Consider the following 22,632-nt stretch of genomic DNA (forward strand, 5'->3'; position numbering starts at 1 on the left):
GGATTCTTTCTGTGCCTTCATTCCCATAAGCTGGCACCAGAAAGAATGCCTCCTTAAGATGTCAGAGAATGGATGCCTCTGTCCACATCAGGTGCAGAAGATAGAGTCTGCCTCAAAGGAACTTAGGCTCAATGGTTTCCCTCATTCGTTATAATCAGTAGAAACCTTGGGCTCTACTAGCAGAGATCTGCAATAGAGCAAAATCTTGATACATAAGGCCATATAATGTGAAGCTAATTGAAAGGACCTCCAGGATATTGAAACAAAAGCCATATAATGAATGATTGTTGTCCTTAATGTACTATGTTGTCTCTCATCTCCTTTGCTGTCCCTTGGTTATCTCATATTGGTATAGTATCTCACTTTGTTATCTGATATATTGAATTTATTTGTATTTGGATATTTGAAATTTGATAGGGAAGGGGGGAAAACCAAGACGGGTGGGAGGGTGTGGGGGGGGAGGGAAATGGGTACCAAGACATGTGAAAGGGTATCAATGTATGTGAATTAATGCACCTTCTATCTGGCAAATATCATGTAACCCTTTTACTAATTACAATAAAAAATAAATTAAAAAAAATAAATAAAAAAAGAAGATAGAGTCTGCTAGCTGTGCATCTTCCAAGAGACACAAACTAAAGAAGAAAAAAAGCTACAGGTTTACACAGGCAGGTGTAACAACATTCTGTCTAGACTACAAGTCGGAATGATTTGAAACGAGAAGGACCAGTGAGACAACTGACCATTATACAGTCTTCAGTTAAAATGAAGCAGATTCATTTCTACATGTGACATGGTGTAGAATGGATTCATTTGCACATAGGTAGACCACGCTAACTTCCAGGAAGAGAGCACTGAAAGAACTGACCCTTCCCTGAAAGAACTGACCCTTCCCTGAGTTATCTATCAGGAAATCAAAAATGAATCTCAATCAAATTAGCCACACCAAAAATTCAACCACCAGTACCTACTATCCCATGTCCAATGCCAGCTCCATAAAATCCCCAAGGGCAAAATAACCTCTAATGCCACGCTGCCTTGAAGATCAAAGGAGGTCTATTTCTAGCTCTCACATACCCTCTTTAAGTAGAAAAAAAATTAAAACACATCAGGCATTTTCTTTCAACGTAAAACCTGGGGTTCACCATCCCACACTACAAGAAAAAATGTAAAGTCCTTCCAACCTCCTGATTTTTAAAATGTCCCTACGTTATCTCTCTCTTATCCCACCTACCCCGCTGTCCTTTCCTGTCCACTGTTGGCTGTTTTCCACCTGACTTGCTCCTACTCTAGCCATCCTGACTGTCTCTGGAATTTGACAGTCGAGACCAGCCTTAGACCTCTGGAGCCTGAAGACCTGCTTAAACGTTCCCGCAGGTGTTAGCCTGGCTCACAGTCCTCCCACCCCTTAGCGTCCACTCCAGGGTCCTCTTTTCTATGACCTTTTTACTGCCCAGCTGCAGAAAACGGTCCCAGCTTCCCGATATTCTTACTACTTGTCCTCATATATGACTACCCCTAACACTGTGCAATGCTTTTGCTTTGTTTGGTTCAGGCCTACCACCATTGCCTTCTGTGTGACTCATGGAGCCATACTAGAGGCTCTGTGTGTGAAGAGTTTCTTGTAGCCCTGGTTAAAACCTTGTCTCTTCACAGTGTTGGACACAGTGTAACTTCTAATCAATATTTACCGAATGAATTGACTGACCAACCATCTATGGACAGCTTACGACCAATACTGGAAAAAAAAAGCCAAAGTGGGAGTCTACTTGTATTCATATTTGGTCTTTCGGAGAGCAGTCCACTTTAAGGTTTGGAGTAATCTATTGGAAACTGCATTTGTGACCACTCCTCACACTGGGCCCTGGGTGGTACTGGCTCCTTTTGGGCAATGTCTGTGGGTATCTTTGGTTATCACAGCAATGTTAGGTGATACTCTTCTAGAGTAGAGAGGTGGCCAGGCATTCAGCGATGCACAGGAAACCTCCATAGTAACAAAAGAAAGGAAAGAAAAACAGAATAGCCTCAAATGGTTACCAGTGTCAAAGCGGAAAAGCCATGAGATTTTAATGGGAGGTCATTTCTTAGCTCTGCCAAAGAGGGATGAGGGGAAGGGAAAGACGGAAAAGAAAGAAGGAAGCGTAAGTCAATGGCTGCTATTGTCAAGAGATCACACGTATAAAACTTTTATAACAAATACAGAGAGATGTTTTTGAAAGAAAGAGACGTCAAGTATACGTACCTAGCAAGAAAATGTTGTATTAAAGTTGATGCGTCTACAAAACTGCATGGGGAAGTGTCAGGGAGAGCACTGAGATTAGAGAAGGAGGAGGAAATAATTGTAAAAGAATGCTTCTGCTGTGAATCCCTTAAGACCTCTTTAAAAGTGAACCCCACATTCTGGTTACATGTGTTCTGCCAGGAGTAACTGACAACATTTGTAATAAAAAAGGGGGGAGGGAGGAGGGAGATGGGAAGGGGGAGAAGAGGGAGAAAATCCCAAATCACCATCTCTTCTCTCTGAGTCCCAGAGCCCAGCACCAATGGCTCAGAGCATTTGGCAGGAGCCCCGCTACCAGGGAACAGATGCTCCAGGCAGACTCATGGAGAAACATCAGGGATATGAGAACTTGGGGAGGAATTAAGCAAGTGATCAAAAGCAGATGAAGAGATATTAAGAGGTATGGCTCGGTCCCCTCTCCGTAAACAGTATAGACGCTACACTCATCCCGTGGTTAAATTACACAGCGCTCCATCCATGAAGATACACAAACAGCTTTGGTGGTGGGGGTTAGAATAAGTCTTGGGGAAGAAATAAAGTCTCACTGGCTGATGAAGGCATAATGAATCCACAACAAATTGTGTTTCACAGCTGGATGCAAAGCTGAAATCCATGCCTTTACAAGAGTTCAAGCCATACACTTTAGTGCCAAATTAAATAATAAATTCAGTCCCCCACCTTTCCCCTTTGCCCCTGGAAAAAAGGTCATGAATGCTTCCTCTGGACCATTTGATAAGTGTTTTCCATTCAGTTCTTCTTCTTTTCTCAATTTGCCCTAAGTGAACACAGCAAATCATCTTTCTTCTCCAAGAAAGAACCACCCCCATATTTTCTTTCACATGAAGTATTTTGTGAGCTTGAAAATAAAACCACTACTCAAAAAAAAACACATGGAACTTCAGGACGGTTGAACTGAGAACCAATGTGTGTTAATGAATAACTAATCATTTCGTAAAATGTATCTAAAAATGCATGTGTGTTTTGCTTACTCTATTGTGGGGGGAAACAATCCTAGATCTGTATTCCTTGAAATGAAATAGAAAGGAATGAAAGACAAAGTGAATTCAAAGACTGGTCAAAATGTTTGGACTGGCTAAGTCAATACTGGACAAACACAGAAAAGAGTATGCCTGGTTATATCTGTAATAAAAGGAGAGGAATAAACAGTCATTTCCGAAGACAGCTAACAGGATTTTTTTTTTCTCACACTGACAAAAATAAAGCAACTCTAGACCAACGAAACTGGTCGACTCTAAGATGAGTCACGGATGGTTGATTAACAGAAAGAACTTACAGATAGCAAGGGAATGGCAACTTTTCCAAGAAAATCAGGGGGTTTATCTCCATCTTCATCAAGTACTGTCACTTCTAGAACATCGTGGATATCTTTAATTGGACTGAAACAAGAAATATCAAGTGTTACACACAAAAACACACATACACGTGAAAGCTGTTCCATGAAGGTCTGAAAACACAGATTCGCTAATTAAGTCTGTGTGTCCTCTGAGTATAAAACTATCATTTAATTAAATTCCAAAAATTAAATCAAACTGACTGTATTCCCAAGCCTTCCATCATACAAAATTCAGACATCCATTGGAGGAAAAAAAAAGGAGGCAACTTTTTACTGTGACATTTTCTAATGGGCATGTAATCACCACTGAGACTGTTAAAGAAACAGGAAAAAAGGGTATCAATGTATGTGAAGTAATGCACCTTCCATCTGGCGAATGTAATGTAACCTTTCTATTAATTACAATAAAAAATACATGGAAAAAAAAAGAATGAAAAGGAGAGATTTACCAAAAGGATGAAAGAAAAGAATAAGCTGGAAATGTGACATAGTAGTAGAATGCTTGCCTAGCATGCATGAAGCCCTGGGTTCAGTTCTTCAGTACCACACAGGAAGAGCCAGAAGTAGCACTGTAGCTCAAGTGGTAGAGGGATAGCCTTGTGCACAACAAAACTCAAGGACAAAAACTCTTGAACTCTGAGCTCAAGAGCAAAGAGATGGAAGAGGAAACAACCTCAAAGTAGCTTTCAAATAAGAAAAATAAAAAGATCCATTTCTTTCAATTATCAAGAAGTTCTTATTTGAAAAGGCAGTGATAATACTGGCTATTTTCTGACATTGACTTTTTAAAAATCTATTGTGGAAATACAAAATATCTCACCATGCATATTTAAGAATATTTTTCTTTATATTGACCAGAACCCAGATTCCCAGTGGAAATCAAAGCTTGAGTCATGGCCCACTGGCAGTGCTTTCAGAAAGCAGGAAACTCTTATTTCTAATAAACTACACAGAAAAGGCTGGAAATGTCACTGTGGCTCATGTTGTAGAGCACAAGCCTTGAATAAGAGAAGCCCAGGGACAGAACTCAGGCCCCAAATTCAAGTTCCAGGACTGGCAAAAATAAAAAAGGAGGGGGGGTGAGGGAATTCATTGTATTATACCACAAAAATCAAGAAAAGTAAGGGTTTGGGGTATAGCTCAGTGGCAAAGTGCTTGCCTAGTGTCTGCAATGTCCTGGGTTCAATCCCTAATACAAGTAAAAAAGAAAGAAAGAAAGGAGGGAAGGAGGGAGGGAGGGAGGGAGGGAGGGAGGGAGGGAGGGAGGGAGAAAATGAAAGAAGGATACAGAAAAAAGAAAAAGCAAGGAAATATGGGTCAAAGGAGGGTGAGAATGTTGAAGGGGTGACATTGATCACGATGGACTGTAGTCATAAACCGCTTTGTGATGTGGCACCTCCTTTGTACAACCACTTAAAGGTTATTGTTTGAGCCATTAAAATGGCTGCATAAAATGCGTAAAGGTACTCCTGCAAATTGCGGAGGCCAAGGCACTTACAAGGTAAACACTTTGTTCCACTCCGGGTTGAGGTTCTTGTAAACAGTGTGCGTCTGCAGTCTGTCATTTCCCAACTCCAGCAGGCAGAACGGGTCACTCTTTCCTGGAAAGAGAAGGAAGAAGAGGTTGGAAGAGAACACAGACGCTTGCCCAAAGGCAAACGGCAGCCACTTGCTCTGACGACCATGGACGTGTGTTTTCTGCAAGACAGCAAGTGAGGTTCCTTCTCCAGCAAACCTCTGTGAAGGCCCGGTGAGACACAGGAGACATTGCTGGAAGAAATTTAAATGAATACCATCACAGCAAAAAGTAGAGCGGGGCTTCCTCCATTAAGTTACAGATGAGAGGATCAGGCACACAGCCAGAGGAAATAATTAGTAAGCTGAAAGATACTCAGACTCAGAATGATTATGGTAGCACTAATTCCAATAAACAACAAAAAAAGGATGCAACATATATGTCTATCGATAAATGAAGGATCAAGAAAACGAGGGTCATCTACTCAGCCATGAAAAAGGAGCGGTACTTGCACCCTTTTTAATACCATGGAAGAGCCTGGAGGACATGAGGTGAAATAAGTCACTCAGAAGAACAAATAGCCCCTGCTGTCATCCACATATATAAAAACCCAAAGAGCTGTGGCCCTGGAAGTCAAGAGGGGAGTGATTATACAGAGGATAGAGAGTGCAGGAAGGCTGGTCTAGGAATCCAAAATGACAGGGAGACCGCAGGGAAAAAAAAGTTCTGGCATTCCACTTCCTGGTAAGTTGGCTGTATCCGATCATTCAAACTGGCCGGAGGAAATTATTTTGAACGTCATCTCTATTTCCTGCTTAGATTCTCTTTAGGTTCATATGTATACCCTTCTCCAACAGAAAGCCTGAAGAAACCCTGCAGAATTCCATGTACACATGCAGAGTAGCATAGAAATGCCTCTTTTGGACTTAAAACCCTGCTGCAAGTGACCGGTCAGGAGGATATATAATCTCAGTATATTAGAAAGTCACATCTGCCGCCCTTGAATATTACCCACGCGTGGATCATTCAATAAAAGATGGTCTGAGCTTTTGAGCTTGAAAAAGAAAATAAATGAAGTTCCTACCTTGCTGCTTATTTCCCATCTATATTCCAAAGAACACACACACACACACACACACACACACACACACACACACACACACACACACACGTACGTAATGTCAACTCTCTTAAACAGGAAAAGCATTCTAGACAGTAGATGGTCAAGAACAAACTAACACACACCCAAACTATCCACCCTCGGAGTCTTGGTTCTTTAAAGACAGGGGATGTGGTGAAGTGTTTTGCCCAGGAAGGAGGTGGGATGAGCAGGGGAGAGATGGAGTCGTACAAAGCCAGATGCCGCTGTTTCTTCACCCACTGAGAATTCAAAGAGAACGCGGGCTTCTGGCGCCGTGCTCAGGTATGACATTCTCCATTCCTCAACCTGGGCCATGACAGCTACTTAACCGTTTGTCAGACTATTAGTAGGTGTCAACACTGCGCCTCCAGAGACGCCAACATGACACGCCATCAGCCCTTGCTCTGGGGATACCGCCTGACACTTTTAATGAAGGCCCTGGGGTGACTGCATGGAGGACAGACACAGCCCGGGACAGGTGGGCTCCTGCTGTGGTTCCCCCCCCCCTGCCCACCATAAACTTCAGTTATTTGTCTCCCAGGAACTTCCTACACTGACCCATCGAGATAATTGCATCAAAGCTCATTAAAATGCTGCCTTTATGAAGCTTACAGTATAAACAGGCCGGGAGACACAAGAAGAAAAGGAAGACATGAAGACACTTATCGAGGAATTTACGTAGGCTTGATGGATGGATTCTTTTCTCTTGAAAGGTTTGGGGTGGGGGGGGATGTGAACAAGATGGAAGGGATGGATCTTTGCACTGGAGAGTCACAGGCTCTTCCTATATGTGAAACAGCCAAATCTTCCTCATGGGTATGTTAAAATGAATAGTATTCCTTGAACAGCAAGGTGGGGGGGGCGGGGCATGTGTGCTGCTACTGGGGGTTTGAAATTAAGGCCCTGATGCTATGCCTTAATTTTTTTTTCCCCTCAAGGCTGGCCCTGCTCTGCTGCTTGAACCATGTCTCCCTTACAGGCTTTGGGATGGCACATTGCAGGCTTGCTTGGAACATCCCACTTCCTTGTTGCAGAATGCGCGTTCCTGCACCAATACCCTCTCACCTTTGAGATATCACGAAAGCTGGGCTTTCAACAGCAACCAGTTAGTCGCCCTGGGTGAGTTCCAGCACCCTGTTCTTGATCTGAGTAGTGTGATTACAGCCAGAGAGATGTTTTAATTAGTAAGTATTCGGTCCACAGGCGCCAGAGCCCAGCACAGAAGAAATATTTGCTGAAATAAATTAGGATGTTCCTGAGAATACCCACTACGATCAAAGTGATTCATGCTAATTCATGGGACACCACAAATGAGCCAAATTCATTCCCTCTCACGGCCCCATTAACTTAAAACTGTTAAATTTTTTACACTTTCCCCACCCCATCCGGCCCCAACTTTTACATGGACTAGTGTCCCCATTCTGTGGCTGACAGTTAAAACAGATGGCTTGCCAAATGTAGATTTATATCGTTTTTCACAAGTTCCTTATTTGGGTTCAGCTGACTAGAAGGGTTTCGGGAATATGAAGAGTATTCCATCACCAGCTTTACTGCATTCTCTAGAATCCCCCATGCCATGTTTTCCCCTAGAAAAGATGGCATCTTTAAGAGAAGATTTATTCCCACAGGTAGGACTTTCAAAACCAGACAATGAAAATCAACAAGAACCTGGGCATTCAGTTTTAAATTCTGAGCAAATAAGAATCACAAGGAATTTCTTTCCCGATACAAATAGACTTACACTTCAGAATGAAATTACCAAACCAACTCAAAGCCATTGCTAATCTTTTACTGATTCAAAAGTCAGAATCTAGGGCAGAAAAAAAAAATTCTACAGTGCATTGTGTGTGTATTGGGGAAGGCAAAGTCAGTACCTAGTGATTTCCATGTTTTGGTCACCAGTTTCAGAGAACAGCATTTTTTTCTGTATAATAAAGAGCTGATGAGATCACAAAAACGATTTTTTATTCGTAAGACTGTTGTCCAGATTACCAAAAATAGAAAGTACAAGGATTAAACTAGTTTAGCATGATAATTCCCCTACCACTGAGCTTTTTTTTTCATTTTTTGCAGGAAATAGAAACAGAATAATAAAAAAGACAAGTATTTGAGAGTAGCCAACTGTAGATTTTAAAAGCATGCTAAAATGGAGGTATGTAACTTGAAGCTAGAGATGGGATTGAGAGTTGGGGATGAACAATGGAAGGGGTCACACTGGTCCAGATGCATTACAATCTGACCTGTAGAATCAAAAATGCTTTATACAATTACTTAAAGTAATCATAATAAAGCAAAAAAAAAAACCAGTGTTTGGAGAACTAGAGAGGGGAGCAAGACTGGTATTCTCTATATTACCAAAAAATTAAAGAAATTGTAAACAATAACTAATCAAGAAGAGATCCTTGGAAATTTCACATACCTCCACTGTACTCCACTGAAATAAACATAATAAAGAATGAGGAGAGGATCGTTCGACATATAAGTGAGGTCCATTTACCCTGAAGTTTAAATTCTCAAAACACTTATGCTGGTATCAGAGAGCCAAGGGAAGTCTGGCAGAACCAGGAAGCCCACACTCCGGGTTTTTCTGTCCATCCTGATCCATCACATGCATGGATTCATGCACGTGGAATGCATGGGAAGCTCAGCCAAAGGCAGAAGAGCTTGAGTGTGCATTTAGATATGTCAAGAGCGCCTCCTAATGGCACAACCCAGGAACCAACCCATCCCTGCAGGTCCTGTGGTGAAATGTCTCATCTACCTGAAGACACAGATAGGCCTTCACATCTGCCATACAGTGTAAGCAGTTACTTATTTCTCAAATGTTCCTGCCACCATCAACTGTATCTCTTCTGATTCTGGAGCAAGGGAGGCTAGTGCTTTGCTTTTCATCAGACTGTAGACCAAAGAAATGGATAGCAATCATGCTAATGGCAATCAGGCCTGAGTTCCTGTTAGTGTGTAGTGACTGCCGGCCACTTAAAAGTATTCACCGTATCCAGACTGCCACTTCACTTTTTATCCCCACATCTCCAGCTAGTCAAGTGACTGAGTTTTGATCATGGTTTGATGTCAACCTGAACAGAAAAGTCTTTTGAGACTCTTGTCTCCAATTAATCACCCCCCAAAATACCAGAGGTGGAGGAATGGCTCAAGTGACAATGGTCCGTTGACACATAATGAGAAAGACAGAGAGAGACAGAGCCTGTCTTCAGCTACAGCAACAACCAAAAGCTAGATTACAACTGTCTGAAGTAAGCCTTTCAGCGTGGGAGCTCATTGAAAAAACACACACAGAAGCTTGACAGCTCTGGAGAAACACAGCACGTGAAACTAGATTCTAAAACCCAAAAACACTTCTGGAATAAAGACACAGTTAGCGACTGACTAATACTTTTGCCTCAAACCATAAGGGTCATCATAGAGAGATGGCAAAATACGAGGACATTTAATCCAACTACATGGCTTCATTGCATTTTAAGCACTTCTTTTCCCTTTCTATATTTGAATCTTTGGAGTTTTCACTCCAAAATGATCTTGTAAACACTCTCACCCCCATAAACAAAGCCTGCCTAATGTTCTGGATTTTTCTGAGATTCTGTTTTTGCTTGTTTTTGGCTTCTTTTCTTATTTGGTTATTTTGGGGTCGGTTTCATTTGTTTAAAGTTACTCTACTCTTTAGTTGTTAAAGTCCTCTTTGGAGATGAGGCATTGGCCAGAAATAATTGATATATAGCAATACTGATACCACGGGCAAAATAAAATAGAAAGAAATATCCATATATGGATACTGTTGTAAACAAAGCTTGAAAAATACTTTGAATACATTAATGTTAGCTCCTTGAGATCAAAAATCTCCAGCTGCAGAAGAAGGTTTTTTGGTTTGTTTGGTTTTTGTTGTTTTGTTTTTACAAATACTGTTTAAGGCGTAGTAAGTAAGTTCTCTTAGAGGCTTTAAAACATTTCCCAGGGCAGTAACAGATATAAATTCAAGACAGAGCACTTAGAAGCAAAGCACTTAGAAGGCAAAACAGTTTGTTCTGGAAAGTTACTAGATAGCTCTAAATATAATCCAGTGGTGTCAAACCCACAAAATGTCAAAGGCACATGGGAAAATATTTGCCTTAAGTGTCAAAGGGCCCAGTGAAAACATTGAATATCTTCAGAAAATGCAACTACAAAGCCAGCGGAATGAGTAAAAAGTCAACAGCAGGTGCAACGCATTAATGAATAGTAAGTGATCATTTTTCAGAGGGTCTCAGTCACAATCCTTTAAAAAAAAATGTATGCCTCTTCCAAGTTGCCCAAAGCATTATCTCTGAACCTGCTTCTGGTCCCCTTTGCTTTTATACGGGGCGGGAAGAGGTCATTTCTGCTGCTGTTGTTTCGTACCTGAGAAGTCTGCTGCTAAGAGATCTAGCGCCTTCAGAACCTTCACTTGCAAAATGCCAACATCCTTCGTGTCTCTCAGGGAATTCTGCAAGGACTGATGGGAGAGGAAAGTCACAGTGAGACAGTACCAGCACCCCTTTAATCCCACAGGAGGTACAAGCTAGGTTTGTCTTCCCTTCCTCTAGCCAAATTCCATGCATGTATGAAATTCGCACACGTACACACACCTACATACATACATACGCACGCACACAGGAAGCCTGTCAACAGGACAGCTAGGCATTTACAGCAGCCAGATTAAGAAGAAAACTGACTGAGAATTAATTAACTGCAACCTCAAAATAAACAAATTAGAAGCGCCTGCAATCTGCTTTTAACATCGCCCCCTGGTGTTAGCTGAGATATCCCACCGGGAAAATGTGTGGGTAGAATTAACATCCATTCCCTTCTTTTTCTCTTTAATTCAACTTCTAAATGTTGCCTCAAAGGCAACATTTTTCTGATCCAGTTAAGATCAGCTTTATGGAGACTAGAGGATTAAACAGAAACCCAATGTAGATACTACCCCAGTTGTAAGGGTTAAGGGATAAAACAGTGAATTTCTTTAATGTTTGTCTCAGCCGGTTCTTTAAACACTTAGCTTGCATGTATCATTTGTGTGTGTGTGTGTGTGTGCGCGTGCCAATCCTGGAGCTTGAACTCAGGGCCTGTACACTGTCCCTGAGCTTGTTTGTTCAAGGCTGGCACTCTACCACATGAGCCACAGCTCCCCTGCCAGCTTTTTGGTGGTTAAGGGCTCTGAACATGGAGCCTCAGATCTCAGAGTCCTGAGTAGATGGGATTATAGGTACGAGCTACAGCACGAAGACCTAAGAACTTCTGAATATTGTTTCTCTTTTGTATGTTCCGCCTAAATCAATCAATCAAGTAGTTTCTAAGCAAACACAAAAGGACTGAACCAAAATGATTTAATAATTTGGAGGAAGAAATGTTTAAAAAAAGAGGATTGATTATTGATGGTTCATGCCTGCATTCCTAGGTAGGCAGGAGGCTTTGCCCCGAGGATTACGATTCAAAGGTAGCACAGACAGAAAAGTCCACGTGACTCCATCCCGAGGCGTGAATAAAATGGTCAATCCACCCATGAACACAAAAGCCTAATGGAAGCATGAGACCCTGAGTTCAAATCCTGTGAGTGGCATACACACATATACACACACACACACTTTGTATCTCAAACAATTTACAATGATCACTGCTCATATCTTAGGACATTATTCATAGCAACCATTTGATACTTTATGAATTATGAATACAAAACAAGTCCCATGGATTTCGTCAATTTCTCTGCTTATTGGTGGGAGAGCTTGCAGGGGGGAAGTTTCCATTTTCACCTTCAAACTTTCATTTCCTAGTTAAGGAAATGAGTCATCAGAGAGAACGTCAATAATAAATTCTGTCCAAACTCCACACTATGTCAACCTGGCAAGCAGATTCTGTGCTGAAAATGAGACATGGAGTAAGGATTTGCACCCTTGAAGATAGAGAATTATTCAACTAATCAATACATCCACAGCTTCGGGAAGCAGAGAACGATACAGCCATTGAATGGGGATCCATCTTTGTTTCGCTCCTGTCGCTTGCTTTGAACGTGTCATGCAGGGATGGCAGGCACATATTGATTTGCAGAGAAGACAAAAAAAAAACAGAATGCAAATAAAGGTACCTAGAAAAGTCAGAAAGCAAACAAAGAGGACAAGGCTTTTGGCTGCGCCATAGAGGAGTGATTTGTGGTTCTGGACCTGGTCACTATTTTGAGAATGTCCTGCATGACCCAGTATCCCCATCTGGGAACACAAGTTACAAACAATGTTTACTGTACTTTGTGCCTCCCTCAACCTCCCCTAAGACCTGTGCACCTCCCACTGTGTGTGTAGCAGTGTAGACGCTCAAGCACATATTCTTGTTTAATGTCTATTAAAAGTCCTCTGTAGCCCGTGGCTCACACCTGTAATCCTAGCTACTCAGGAGGCTGAGATCTGAAGATTGCAATTCAAAGCCAGCCTGGGCACAAAGGTCTCTAAGACTCTTATCTCCACTTAACCACCAGAAAACTACAAGTGGTGCAGTGGCTCAGAGTAGCAGAGAGCTAGCCTTGAGCTGAATTGCTCAGGGACAGCGCCCAGGCCCAGAGTGCAAGCCCCACAACCAACAAAAACAACAACAACAATAATAATAATAATAATTCCAACAATAATTTCTTCTTTATACATGCAGGAGTTAACACTGTGAAGGTTTCACTGATCTTCAAAGATACAACTTCCTAAAAGCTACACTTCACAATACTTTTTTTTTCTCTTTTCTTTAAATACCAAAAGGCATATTCCTTTCACCTTCAGACTAATGCATTAACCCCTAGCTAGGCCTGACATCTTGTTTTATGAGACACACAATTAAACTTGGGACAAAGATCTCCCTGGATGCACTTTTTTAGTGAACAGACTGGGTGTTGGGAGGGGCAGAGGACAGGAGGGTTAAATGAGGTCACAAAGCAAAGCACTCACGTAGCGCTGGGAAATCTGCCTGCGTTCACTGGGGTCTCCTAACGGGCAGACACACAGGTCTGAGATGGAGACCCCCGCACAGGGCGTAAGTGTGATCAACACCAGAAGAGACCCCGGGCAGCTTTCTAAGGGCAGCTCCAAGCAGTTGACCTGCTTCAATGGGAGAGAAGAGATATCCACTTTACACCTAGAAAAAGAAAAAGAATGCAGGAGTCAGAGAAAGAAACGTGGTCCGTGGATGGCCCCGTGGGCCCTTTCCTGGCACACCCCAGCCCTAGCTCTGCCTGCAATCAGGATTATTGAACAGTGAGGGGCACAGATGCTGTCAGGATGCAGATATTCACTCACAGCTAATACTGTTCTAAAATTAAGGGAAGGTTGCCGGCTTCTGGAGGCTCACACCTATCATCCCAGCTACTCAGGAGGCTGACATCTGAGGATCATGGTTCAAAGCCAGCCTGGGCAGAAAGGTCTATGAGACCCTCCATTCCACTGAACCATTTAAAAAGCAATAAAAAACAAAACAACAACAACAACAAAAAGCTGGAAGTGGAGCTATGGCTCAAGTGGTAGAGTACTAGATCTAGCCTTCAGCAAAAAAGCTCAGGGACAGTGCCCAGGCCTTGGGTTCAAGCACCAAGACTGGCAAAAAGAAAAGGAACAGAAAAGAAAAGATGTCAAAACAAATCAAAGAGAAAAGGCAGGTCTCTGCCAAGGAAGGTCTGCAAAAAGGGATGAAGAATCGGAGACAGTTAATGTCAACTGGTGAATCTGTCTTTAAAGCAACACTGAAGGTATTTTCTTCACAGGCTTGGTTCCCCAGGTGGGTTTTTTTTCTTGGACAAATGGAGCACGAAATGTTGCTGACTGACTGACTGATCCCATTTCCGCACCAGGCCAAGAAGGGCTCGCCTCCTTCTGCGAGGAAGCTGCATGCATTCTGCGTCTTAACAGCCAGTGTGCTGGAGCCACTGAAAATCTCTTCAGGAGACCCCCAAGCTCCACCTGACTGCCAGGCACTGCAATCCACGGCCTTCACTCTGTGGTATTGCCTGCTTACGTAGCACCCCAAACAGCAAGCTTCTCTGCATCCTGTCTGACAAACCCCCCAGTACTCTACAACCACCCCAGCATGCAACGGGGCTTCTACTTCCTGAAGAAACTCAACGCACAAACAAATGGATTGCAGTAAGGAAGTGCATGCAGTTATAAAGTCAGTGTTGTTAAGTCACTGCATCTCCTCTTCTTCCCTCACATTAGAAAAACAATTGAAATAACTGTAGTTCTCCCAGGTTGAAAACTCCGTACACACCTAAAGGGAGATTAAGTTACTCCTTTTCTTTTATTCTTTTTTTTTCTACAACAGACATATATTAAACCTTTCCTCTCTCCCCCACAGGCTGTTAATGGTGCTGATTTAGCATTGTTTCTGACCTCCTGTTCTTGTCTTTCACCATTAATTCCATGGCATTTTAAGGTTTTTAATTCAACACATAATTTTACCATATCTGTCAGCCAAACCTGTTCAAGTTTTCCTTACCGACCGTAAGCTTTTAACCTCTTATTCATTAACCATAATTCTATGTTTTATATAACAGACTGGCCAGCTTTTAACTTCAATGTAAGGGGTAGGAGAGAGTGCGAGAGTTTTAAAAGCTGAAAATCTCAAAGGCTAAGGAACCAGGAAGTAAACAGTAAATGTGCCAAGCTTGGCTATAAAAGCAGATCAATGATACCGGGTACCAATTTGTCCAGAGAAAATATACCAGCCCTGATGTTTCACTGCCTGGAAGCCACTAACAAATGGAGAGAATGTCACAGCCACTTCTTAAGACTGGCATTGAGAGGTGACCAGAGGGCAGGTCCAGCCAAACTGGCTCCTGGATTCTTATTCTCCACCTTTCTTGACTAGATTAAGTCTAAGAACATTCCATAAGAAGCCATTCTCTAAAATGGAGAAGTACAAAGTTAAGAAAATAGGACTTCTTTAAAACAGCACAAAATGGGAATAATCTATATTTGTGTATATGCAGAGTTCTGCATTTGTTAAAAAATCTTGGGATACATACAGGCCCAAGCCAGATAGGTAGGTAGTTTAGGGCTATAATCTTAACTACTCAGGAGGCAGAGATTAGAGGACTGAAGTTCAAAGCCAGCCTGGGCAGGAAAGTCCATGTGACTCTCATCTGCCATTAACCACCCCCAAAGACAGATGTAGATTTGTAGCTCTCAGGAGGCCCTGGTATCATTTTAACAGTAGTTTTTTGTTTTTGTTTTGTTTTTTACTAGCCATATTTCATTCACTTAAATTCCAGACAATGTTGTCAACGTTAGGGATTTTCTACAGTTTCCTTCTAGGGAAAAAATACCACAAAATTAGCGACAAGAACGCTTGCCACAGTTAGTCACAGTGGCTGCAAGCTGGTCAGTGACTCCAGTATACAGCCAGAGGTAAGACTCCGGGGTAAGTCCTCTGTTCTGCCTTCTTGGCCTTCTTGTCAATGTGCCTACACTGGAAAGCTTTGCTCTACAAAAAAAAAATCTCTCCATCAGCCCCCAAAAGCTTCAAATGACTTCTTCAAGGTCAAACTATGAGACAGAGCCTTAGGAGACAGTTGGCATTTTTGGCGCTAACTATTGCCATCGTTCGGTATTTGAAAGTTGAGCTACTGTGGCTGCAGAAAGAAAAGGTGGACGGAGAGTCTTCGCATTCATCATGGAACGCCCTGAGATCTGAGCTCCGGGGACCCCAATTCTTGAACCCACCCTCTTGAGGAAATGGAGGGACCACTGCTTTTCAAGACGGCATAGTATCGACCATTGAGGTTCTGATTCGACTGTCCCCTTAGCTCTGGTCACTGGTCTAGTTGACTTCATGGTTCCCTCAGCCCCCCACCACAGAACCATAAAACACGGGGTGAGTGACAGCCCCCAGACAGACACAAGGTGAGAAGCAGGGAGGACTCACGTGCCCAGCCGCTCCTCGTGCTTTTTCCCATCTTTGCCCCACACTTCAATGTCCAAAATGCCCATCCTGTCAGAGAAGTAGTGAAAGTCAAACTGTTCCTGCCACTGCGGGCTTGCATTCTTACACAGTGTCTAGAAAACATGCAGTCACATCGTTTACTTTCTTCAGACGCCACTCGGGGCTACAGCAGCTACACAGCAACAGAAATCATTCTACAAGGCAGAAGGCGCCTGGGCAGGGGACATCCTGTTTAGTAAGTGACACTGGCCTTTAATGGGGTGAATGAGACCTCAGCCAGTGAACTCTCTGATCCAGCCCTTCATTTATGTCTTTTATTTTTCCCAAGACAGGCTTTCATGATAGCTCGCCTCATACTTCCAATCCTCTTGGCTCAGCTCCCCACACCCGATGGGACTCAGTAATGTATTGACCAAGTTCAAAATACTTTAGTGGTAGTAGCAATAATACACATTGCATCTACATGGACATATTGCTATGTATATACATTTACACATGTATATCTATCTAGACTGCTAGCTATGTATCTATATAGCTATCCCTATATACATTTCTCTACATATCTATATATATGTAGCTATACATATATGTGTGCGCAAATAGCTAGATAAGACAGTTTATGACTTCTCGGTCTTAAAGAAGTACAACTAATTACTTAATCAAATACAAGTAACATTCTTGCTGGCACATACATTAAGCGTTGACTTCAGAATTATATAAATTAACAGTTTGGGGGTCTGAATTAATATCTGTCAAACGCATTCAATGAGAAAGCTGTAACTTGTACATCGCTGCCTATTTTTAAATCCAAAGCAATGGAATGCACACCCTAGAAGAGCGGGGCGACTTAGGAATTCCATCACAGCAGTACTTAAAAATGAACTGCAGTGTTCTGCAAGTCCCCAAGGGTTTCTGTTTTCCCAAAGAGCAATTCCCGACACAGTTTGTGCTTGCTTGACTGGCCATATTTTTCTTTTATTGATAAAGATCCAGCTTGGGAATCAAGAATTCAAAATACTGTTGTGAACTTTAAGCATCCAGGGTTAAATCTTAGCAACCAAGACCTCAGCTGTGGCCAACGTCAAAGGAAATCACTTAAGCTAGCGCTCACATAACATAACAGTTTAACATAACAGATCACAGGATTTGAAAACCAGCAAATATATATATATATATATATATATATATATCCAATTAAAAGGAACATTCTCCACAGAAGAATGTGCTAGATTTCAGATTATCTACCTTGCACTTTAGTCCAAACAGCCGAATACTCTGCACTGACAATCATTTCTGTATGTCTGTGGCCTGGCATTGGCTGAAGGAATTTCAGTGGAGATGTGTTCATTCTAGGGTCACTCCTAAAAGAACCTGCTTCCAATAATGGTCTGTGTGGCTCAGATACTCTTCTATTTCTTTTTAAGATTTTTTTATAAACTATTTTTCAATGCGTGTCCCTCATTTCTCTGCCCGTCTTTGCTGGAGGATAACATTTGTAACTTTTGATTTGGGTACTGAAAATTTGTCAGGACTCACAGCCCTCACACCTCCCAAACTAACTTTCAAAATTGCCTGGATCTCTTTCCGCACTGGTCTCATGATGCAGGAAATTATGAGCTGTAATCTTTTTTTTTCAACTTTTTAAATCTAAATCTCTGTGGGTTTTGGCAAGTGACACATAGCTTTCAAATACTCTGGCTCTTTTAATTCATAAAAATGTAGGAAATATTCTTTGCCTGACAGGTATGTAAAACTAATGAATTTCCATGGCTTGAAGATTGTGATTTTTGAAAGAAAATCACATCAGATCATTAAGTTTAGAGAGAGAGAGAGAGAGAGAGAGAGAGAGAGAGAGAGAGAGAGAGAGAGAGAGAGAGAGAGAGAGAAATGGGATTTGAATTGACAGAATAAGATGTCTTATTTTTTCAAGGATATTTTTAAAGGCTGTTATTCTTAATATCTTCATTTATTTTTTTGACAAATCACAGCAGAGGAGGCACTGTACTTGTCATCTATTATTGGTGTTAAACTTAGGAAGTAAAAGACTGGGGCAGGGTTTACGGTTTTGAAAAGGTGTTCCATGATCTAAAATGCTTCCATTTGGATTATCAAGTAGTATGTTATTTTACCTCTGTAGAATTTTGAAAAATACATAAGAATCTCAACTTTGCTTGGTTCAAAGATAAAAAGAAAACAGTAATAAATCACGCCTTTAACATTATGATTTCACAAGCTTTCTTTGGCTCGGAGTGTGTATTAAAAACAATTACCCTGAGCAATCAAAGTAATTCCCGTATTAATTGAACACATCAAACACCATTATTTTGTTTTCTGGGGTGCTAGTTAATATACGTTAGGAAAGTGAAAAATGAAAGTTGCAATCTCATAAAACTTTGGATGGGGGGGAGAACAAGAACAGTATTGTAGGAGGGTTTTCGTTTTCTTTTTAAAATTCTGACAATGTTTGCTTTCTTCCAGCGTGGGCAGAACTTACCTTGCTTTTATACCTCTGATCGCCCAGTTTGAACTGAACAAACACCTCGGCCATATTCCCTCCTGAGACATTCCTTCCTTCCAGCAGCGTGACACTGACCGTGCCATTCCACAGCTGGTTCTTTCTCAAGGACTCTGCCAGGCGCAGGTTCCGAATGAAAGACGACTAAAGCAACCACAAACATGGAAAAGAGGAGGCGGTGAGCTGGCTGCCCCCCACTTCCTCCCGCCACCCTGATCAGAACAGATGTCCCTGGCTCCCCTTGTACAACCCAAAAGCCACTCCCTCACCCAGTGTCACAAGTTGTCATGTCTCGTGACTCTGCCAACCTGGGGTCACGGTAACAGGATTGCTTCTCAAGTTTGGGGCATTTAACAAGATAGTGGGGCAGGGCCTGATTCCCCAACCCCCAGCTCTGTTCTTCAGGAATCATCCTTACAGAGGGGCTGTTTGGCATGGGAAGGGGCAGCGAGGCGTTGCCATGCTGGGACACAAAAGTACTTGGAGAGGGGTCATTTAGCCATCACAACAGGGACTGTATCCCCCACCTTAGAATCTGTCTTCACTTCCCCTAATCCGCCATGACGGGATTCGCAAGGCCATATTCTGCTTGTGGTGAACTTGCTCACACAGTGAGCTTTGCAGAACCCAGGAGTGGGACAAGATGGATGGAGAAGGAGAAGGAAGGGGGAAGTCTAAATAGTTATCAGAACTTCTGGGACCCAGAAGGGATTCAGTTAGCTATGAACGATCACTCAAATATGTGCATATATATGCTTTTGTGTAATGATATATACACATCATTGCACAAATATTTATAGGTACATTTTATACATTTATAGATTCATATATTTACATGATGTACTTGCATATACATAATCATGTATAGATGACAAACACAATAGGAAATATTGGCAAGCATCTCCTATTATTAAATGAAGGTGATGAGAGTTAACTATATTTTTAATTTCTATTAAGCAAGGTTTTATATTTTATTCCGAAGTACTTGGGTTTGAATTCAAGGCCTTGGTCTTGCTATCCAGGTGCTCTACCACTGAGCTAAACCTCCAGCCCCTGTACTGTTTTTAAGACACACCAATGGTTACAAGAATTATTAGAATAAATCTCTTTGTACTTATCAGACTCTGCATTTTACCAACTTTCACTCCTCACTCCATTAATTATGTTGGCTGAAGGATTTCAAAGAAAAATGGGAATTTGTTTTTATATAATCATCATGTCATAATCACACTCAACAACAAAACAATGAATCAGTTTCTTGAGTGCCACTAGCTATTCTGGTCACATCCCCCTTGCTTATAATGTCTTTTTAGGGCTGCTCGGATTGAGCCGAGAGCTGCTTTACCTGGCAGGATTCATTTCCATCCTCCATTCAGTAAGTAAAGTGGCAGAGGACAGACTTTCTTTTATTATTTATTATTGGAAGGAAAAATAAATGGACCAGAGAATATCGATGGCACCAAGCGTCATGGGAAAGCCATGAATTTTCAACACTATATAGTCATTCTGGTCATCTACTCACTCTATCTTCCAGATCATTTACACATCCATGGGCTCCGACACCAGCTAGTCACAATTTATCACAACACAAGGTACCGCGGGACTGAATTAATTACACACCCACTTACCTCATCCCATGCATGTCACCCCTCCATTCTACTGGCCATGTGACAGTACCAGACCAGGCATTTTGTTGATCATTTTATGAGATCCTTACTGTTCCGTGATTCATCATGAAGGCCTTTAACGAACTATGTAGATGGAAGATGTGCTCTCTCACTTTTATCCATGCTGCTTTCTCCCTGAAGCAACTCTTTCTCCCTCTTCCTCCCTCCTTCTCTTCTCTCTCGCTCTGTCTCTCTCTGTCACTGTCACACACACACACACACACACACACTTGGATGCAAAGAAATGAAGAGATTGGATGAGAGGGAGAAAATGCACTTAGATGCTCTGGGACAGAAGGCTATGTGCAAATGGGCAAAGAAGTAATTACCAAAGAAGGAGGACCTATCCTCCAATAGTAAATACGAATAATGCTTTTGAAAAATAGAACTTTTAACCTTATTTCATTTTCTTAGGGATGGAACCCTTGACTTCACACACGCTAGGTAAGCGCTCTACCCCTGAACTACAGCCCCATCCCTGACGAATATCGCTTTCGTCAACCTTACTTGCAAGATGTGTGGCGACAGAGGGAAAAATACGTCTTTGCAGTTTGTGGAACATACTCCATAATAAAGATTTGTGAAAGAATTTTTTTTAAAAGCAACTTTTTAAAAATTTACTGACAGCAACACAATATGGACATACACACCCCACACGTGCACGTGCAGGACTGAACATCTACACGCAGAAGCAGGGGATGCACTTACTACATTTTATAGCTTATTAAGGGCAAGGGCTACAAAGTTCCACCTTCCAAACAAAAATGAGATTTTGATTCATATATCCTGCTGTGATTGTTTTGTTTCTTCTCCTTAAAAGTTTGACTCGTCAACCACAAGCTAAAGCATGACCTGTCTCACGGCCATGCTTCAAAAGTTCCGACAAGATAGAGTCCTCCCCCAAAACACTGCAACAATTTCAAAACCCTTTACACGCACAAAAAAACAAGGTGGGGGAGGTCGATATCCATAAAGGATCAAAGGGCACCCTACAGTCTGGCAATCGCTTAAGGAAAAAAATGGCAGCACTTCCATGAAATATTGGCCTAAAATAATGCTGCGGCTTGGTATGTCCTAATTTCAAATTGGATGTTTATCTTGGAAAGGCTTCTATCTAACTTGTCCATAAAACAGTCCCACTTAAGCTCCATGAGCTCTGTGAAAATGGAATCCAAAGCTGGTTATTAAGGGGGCTGGAGATGGGTTCCATATGGCAGCTTGGCTGGAACGCCCCATCTATCTGTGGACACTCGTTGCATTACACCGGAACATCTGGATTATTGCTCATAATGTCCCTGGGAAATATCCACTTTCCATCAAAGCCTTTATCTATCTCCGTCGGACTTTGAACATGTTTAGTGTTTAGCGCAGTCATGTTTGATCTGATGGACTTGCTTTCTTGCTATGCAAGATTTATTTTCTTTTCTGTCCTCCCTTTCTTAGGGGTGGGATATGACGATGATCTGTCACAGAGTTCACAGGCAGAAGACGACACAGGGGCGGGTCTTCTACTTCTTCTGCCCTAAATAATATAATATTTATAATACTTTAAGTCATGCTATAATATGTATCATACCACTACTACTATTTCCAATATGAAAGTTCATTTGCAAGCCACATATTCTACATATGTGTAGCGTGTGAATGTGTATGTGTGTGCGTGTGCGTGTGTGTGTGTGTGTGTGTGTGTGTGTGTGTGTGTGTGTGTGCTTTAAAGAAGTTCCTTAATTACTGGAACATTTCATCTCCACTCTTAAGAGGAGTGAGGAGGAGTCTCAGATCGGAGGCAGAGCTCAGACATTCTATGTGGCCGAGTCAAGCTCACAGAATCTATTTGTTCTTCATTCTTCCTTTCCACCCCACAATAAATCAACTCATCTGCACTCACTCAGTGAGCTGAAATAGCTCAGGTGTTCATGTCCATACCCCAGCCCGTAAGTGAAATTTGTCATCTTAATGCAGCCTGGGATGTGATAGGCGAGAGGAAATGACCCATCCAAAGGGGACGCCCGCCCCATCTGAGCCGAGAGGAACACAAGGAGATGGAGCAAATGTCCCTGGGTCCTGACCCTAATTCCTCCGCAGACATAACGGATAAAATACAGCACATCCGAGTTTTCATGTTGTCCTCCCTCACTCCCCCGACCCCACAAGGATCAGAACCTTTTACTATTTCTATGTTGATTCATTCATCTGCTCTCTCTGTGTGCCTGGAA

General features: G+C 42.0%; 1 protein-coding gene across 1 annotated transcript in view; it reads right to left on the reverse strand.

The window, feature by feature from the left end:
- The window catches only part of Mctp2 (multiple C2 and transmembrane domain containing 2), a 112,099-nt gene that overhangs the window by 47,606 nt on the left and 41,861 nt on the right, over positions 1-22,632 (reverse strand). The window contains exons 9-14 of the mRNA XM_090321719.1: positions 18,729-18,893; positions 16,217-16,347; positions 13,249-13,435; positions 10,685-10,778; positions 5,134-5,236; positions 3,576-3,678 (exon numbers count right to left, since the gene is read on the reverse strand). Of these exons, the coding sequence (XP_090177845.1) occupies positions 3,576-3,678; positions 5,134-5,236; positions 10,685-10,778; positions 13,249-13,435; positions 16,217-16,347; positions 18,729-18,893 (783 nt within the window). The remainder of the gene's footprint in view (positions 1-3,575; positions 3,679-5,133; positions 5,237-10,684; positions 10,779-13,248; positions 13,436-16,216; positions 16,348-18,728; positions 18,894-22,632) is intronic.

The sequence above is a fragment of the Megascapheus bottae genome, chromosome 30, assembly GCF_031878675.1.
Source record: "Megascapheus bottae isolate mThoBot1 chromosome 30, mThoBot2.hap1, whole genome shotgun sequence".
NCBI classification, from domain to species: domain Eukaryota; kingdom Metazoa; phylum Chordata; class Mammalia; order Rodentia; family Geomyidae; genus Megascapheus; species Megascapheus bottae.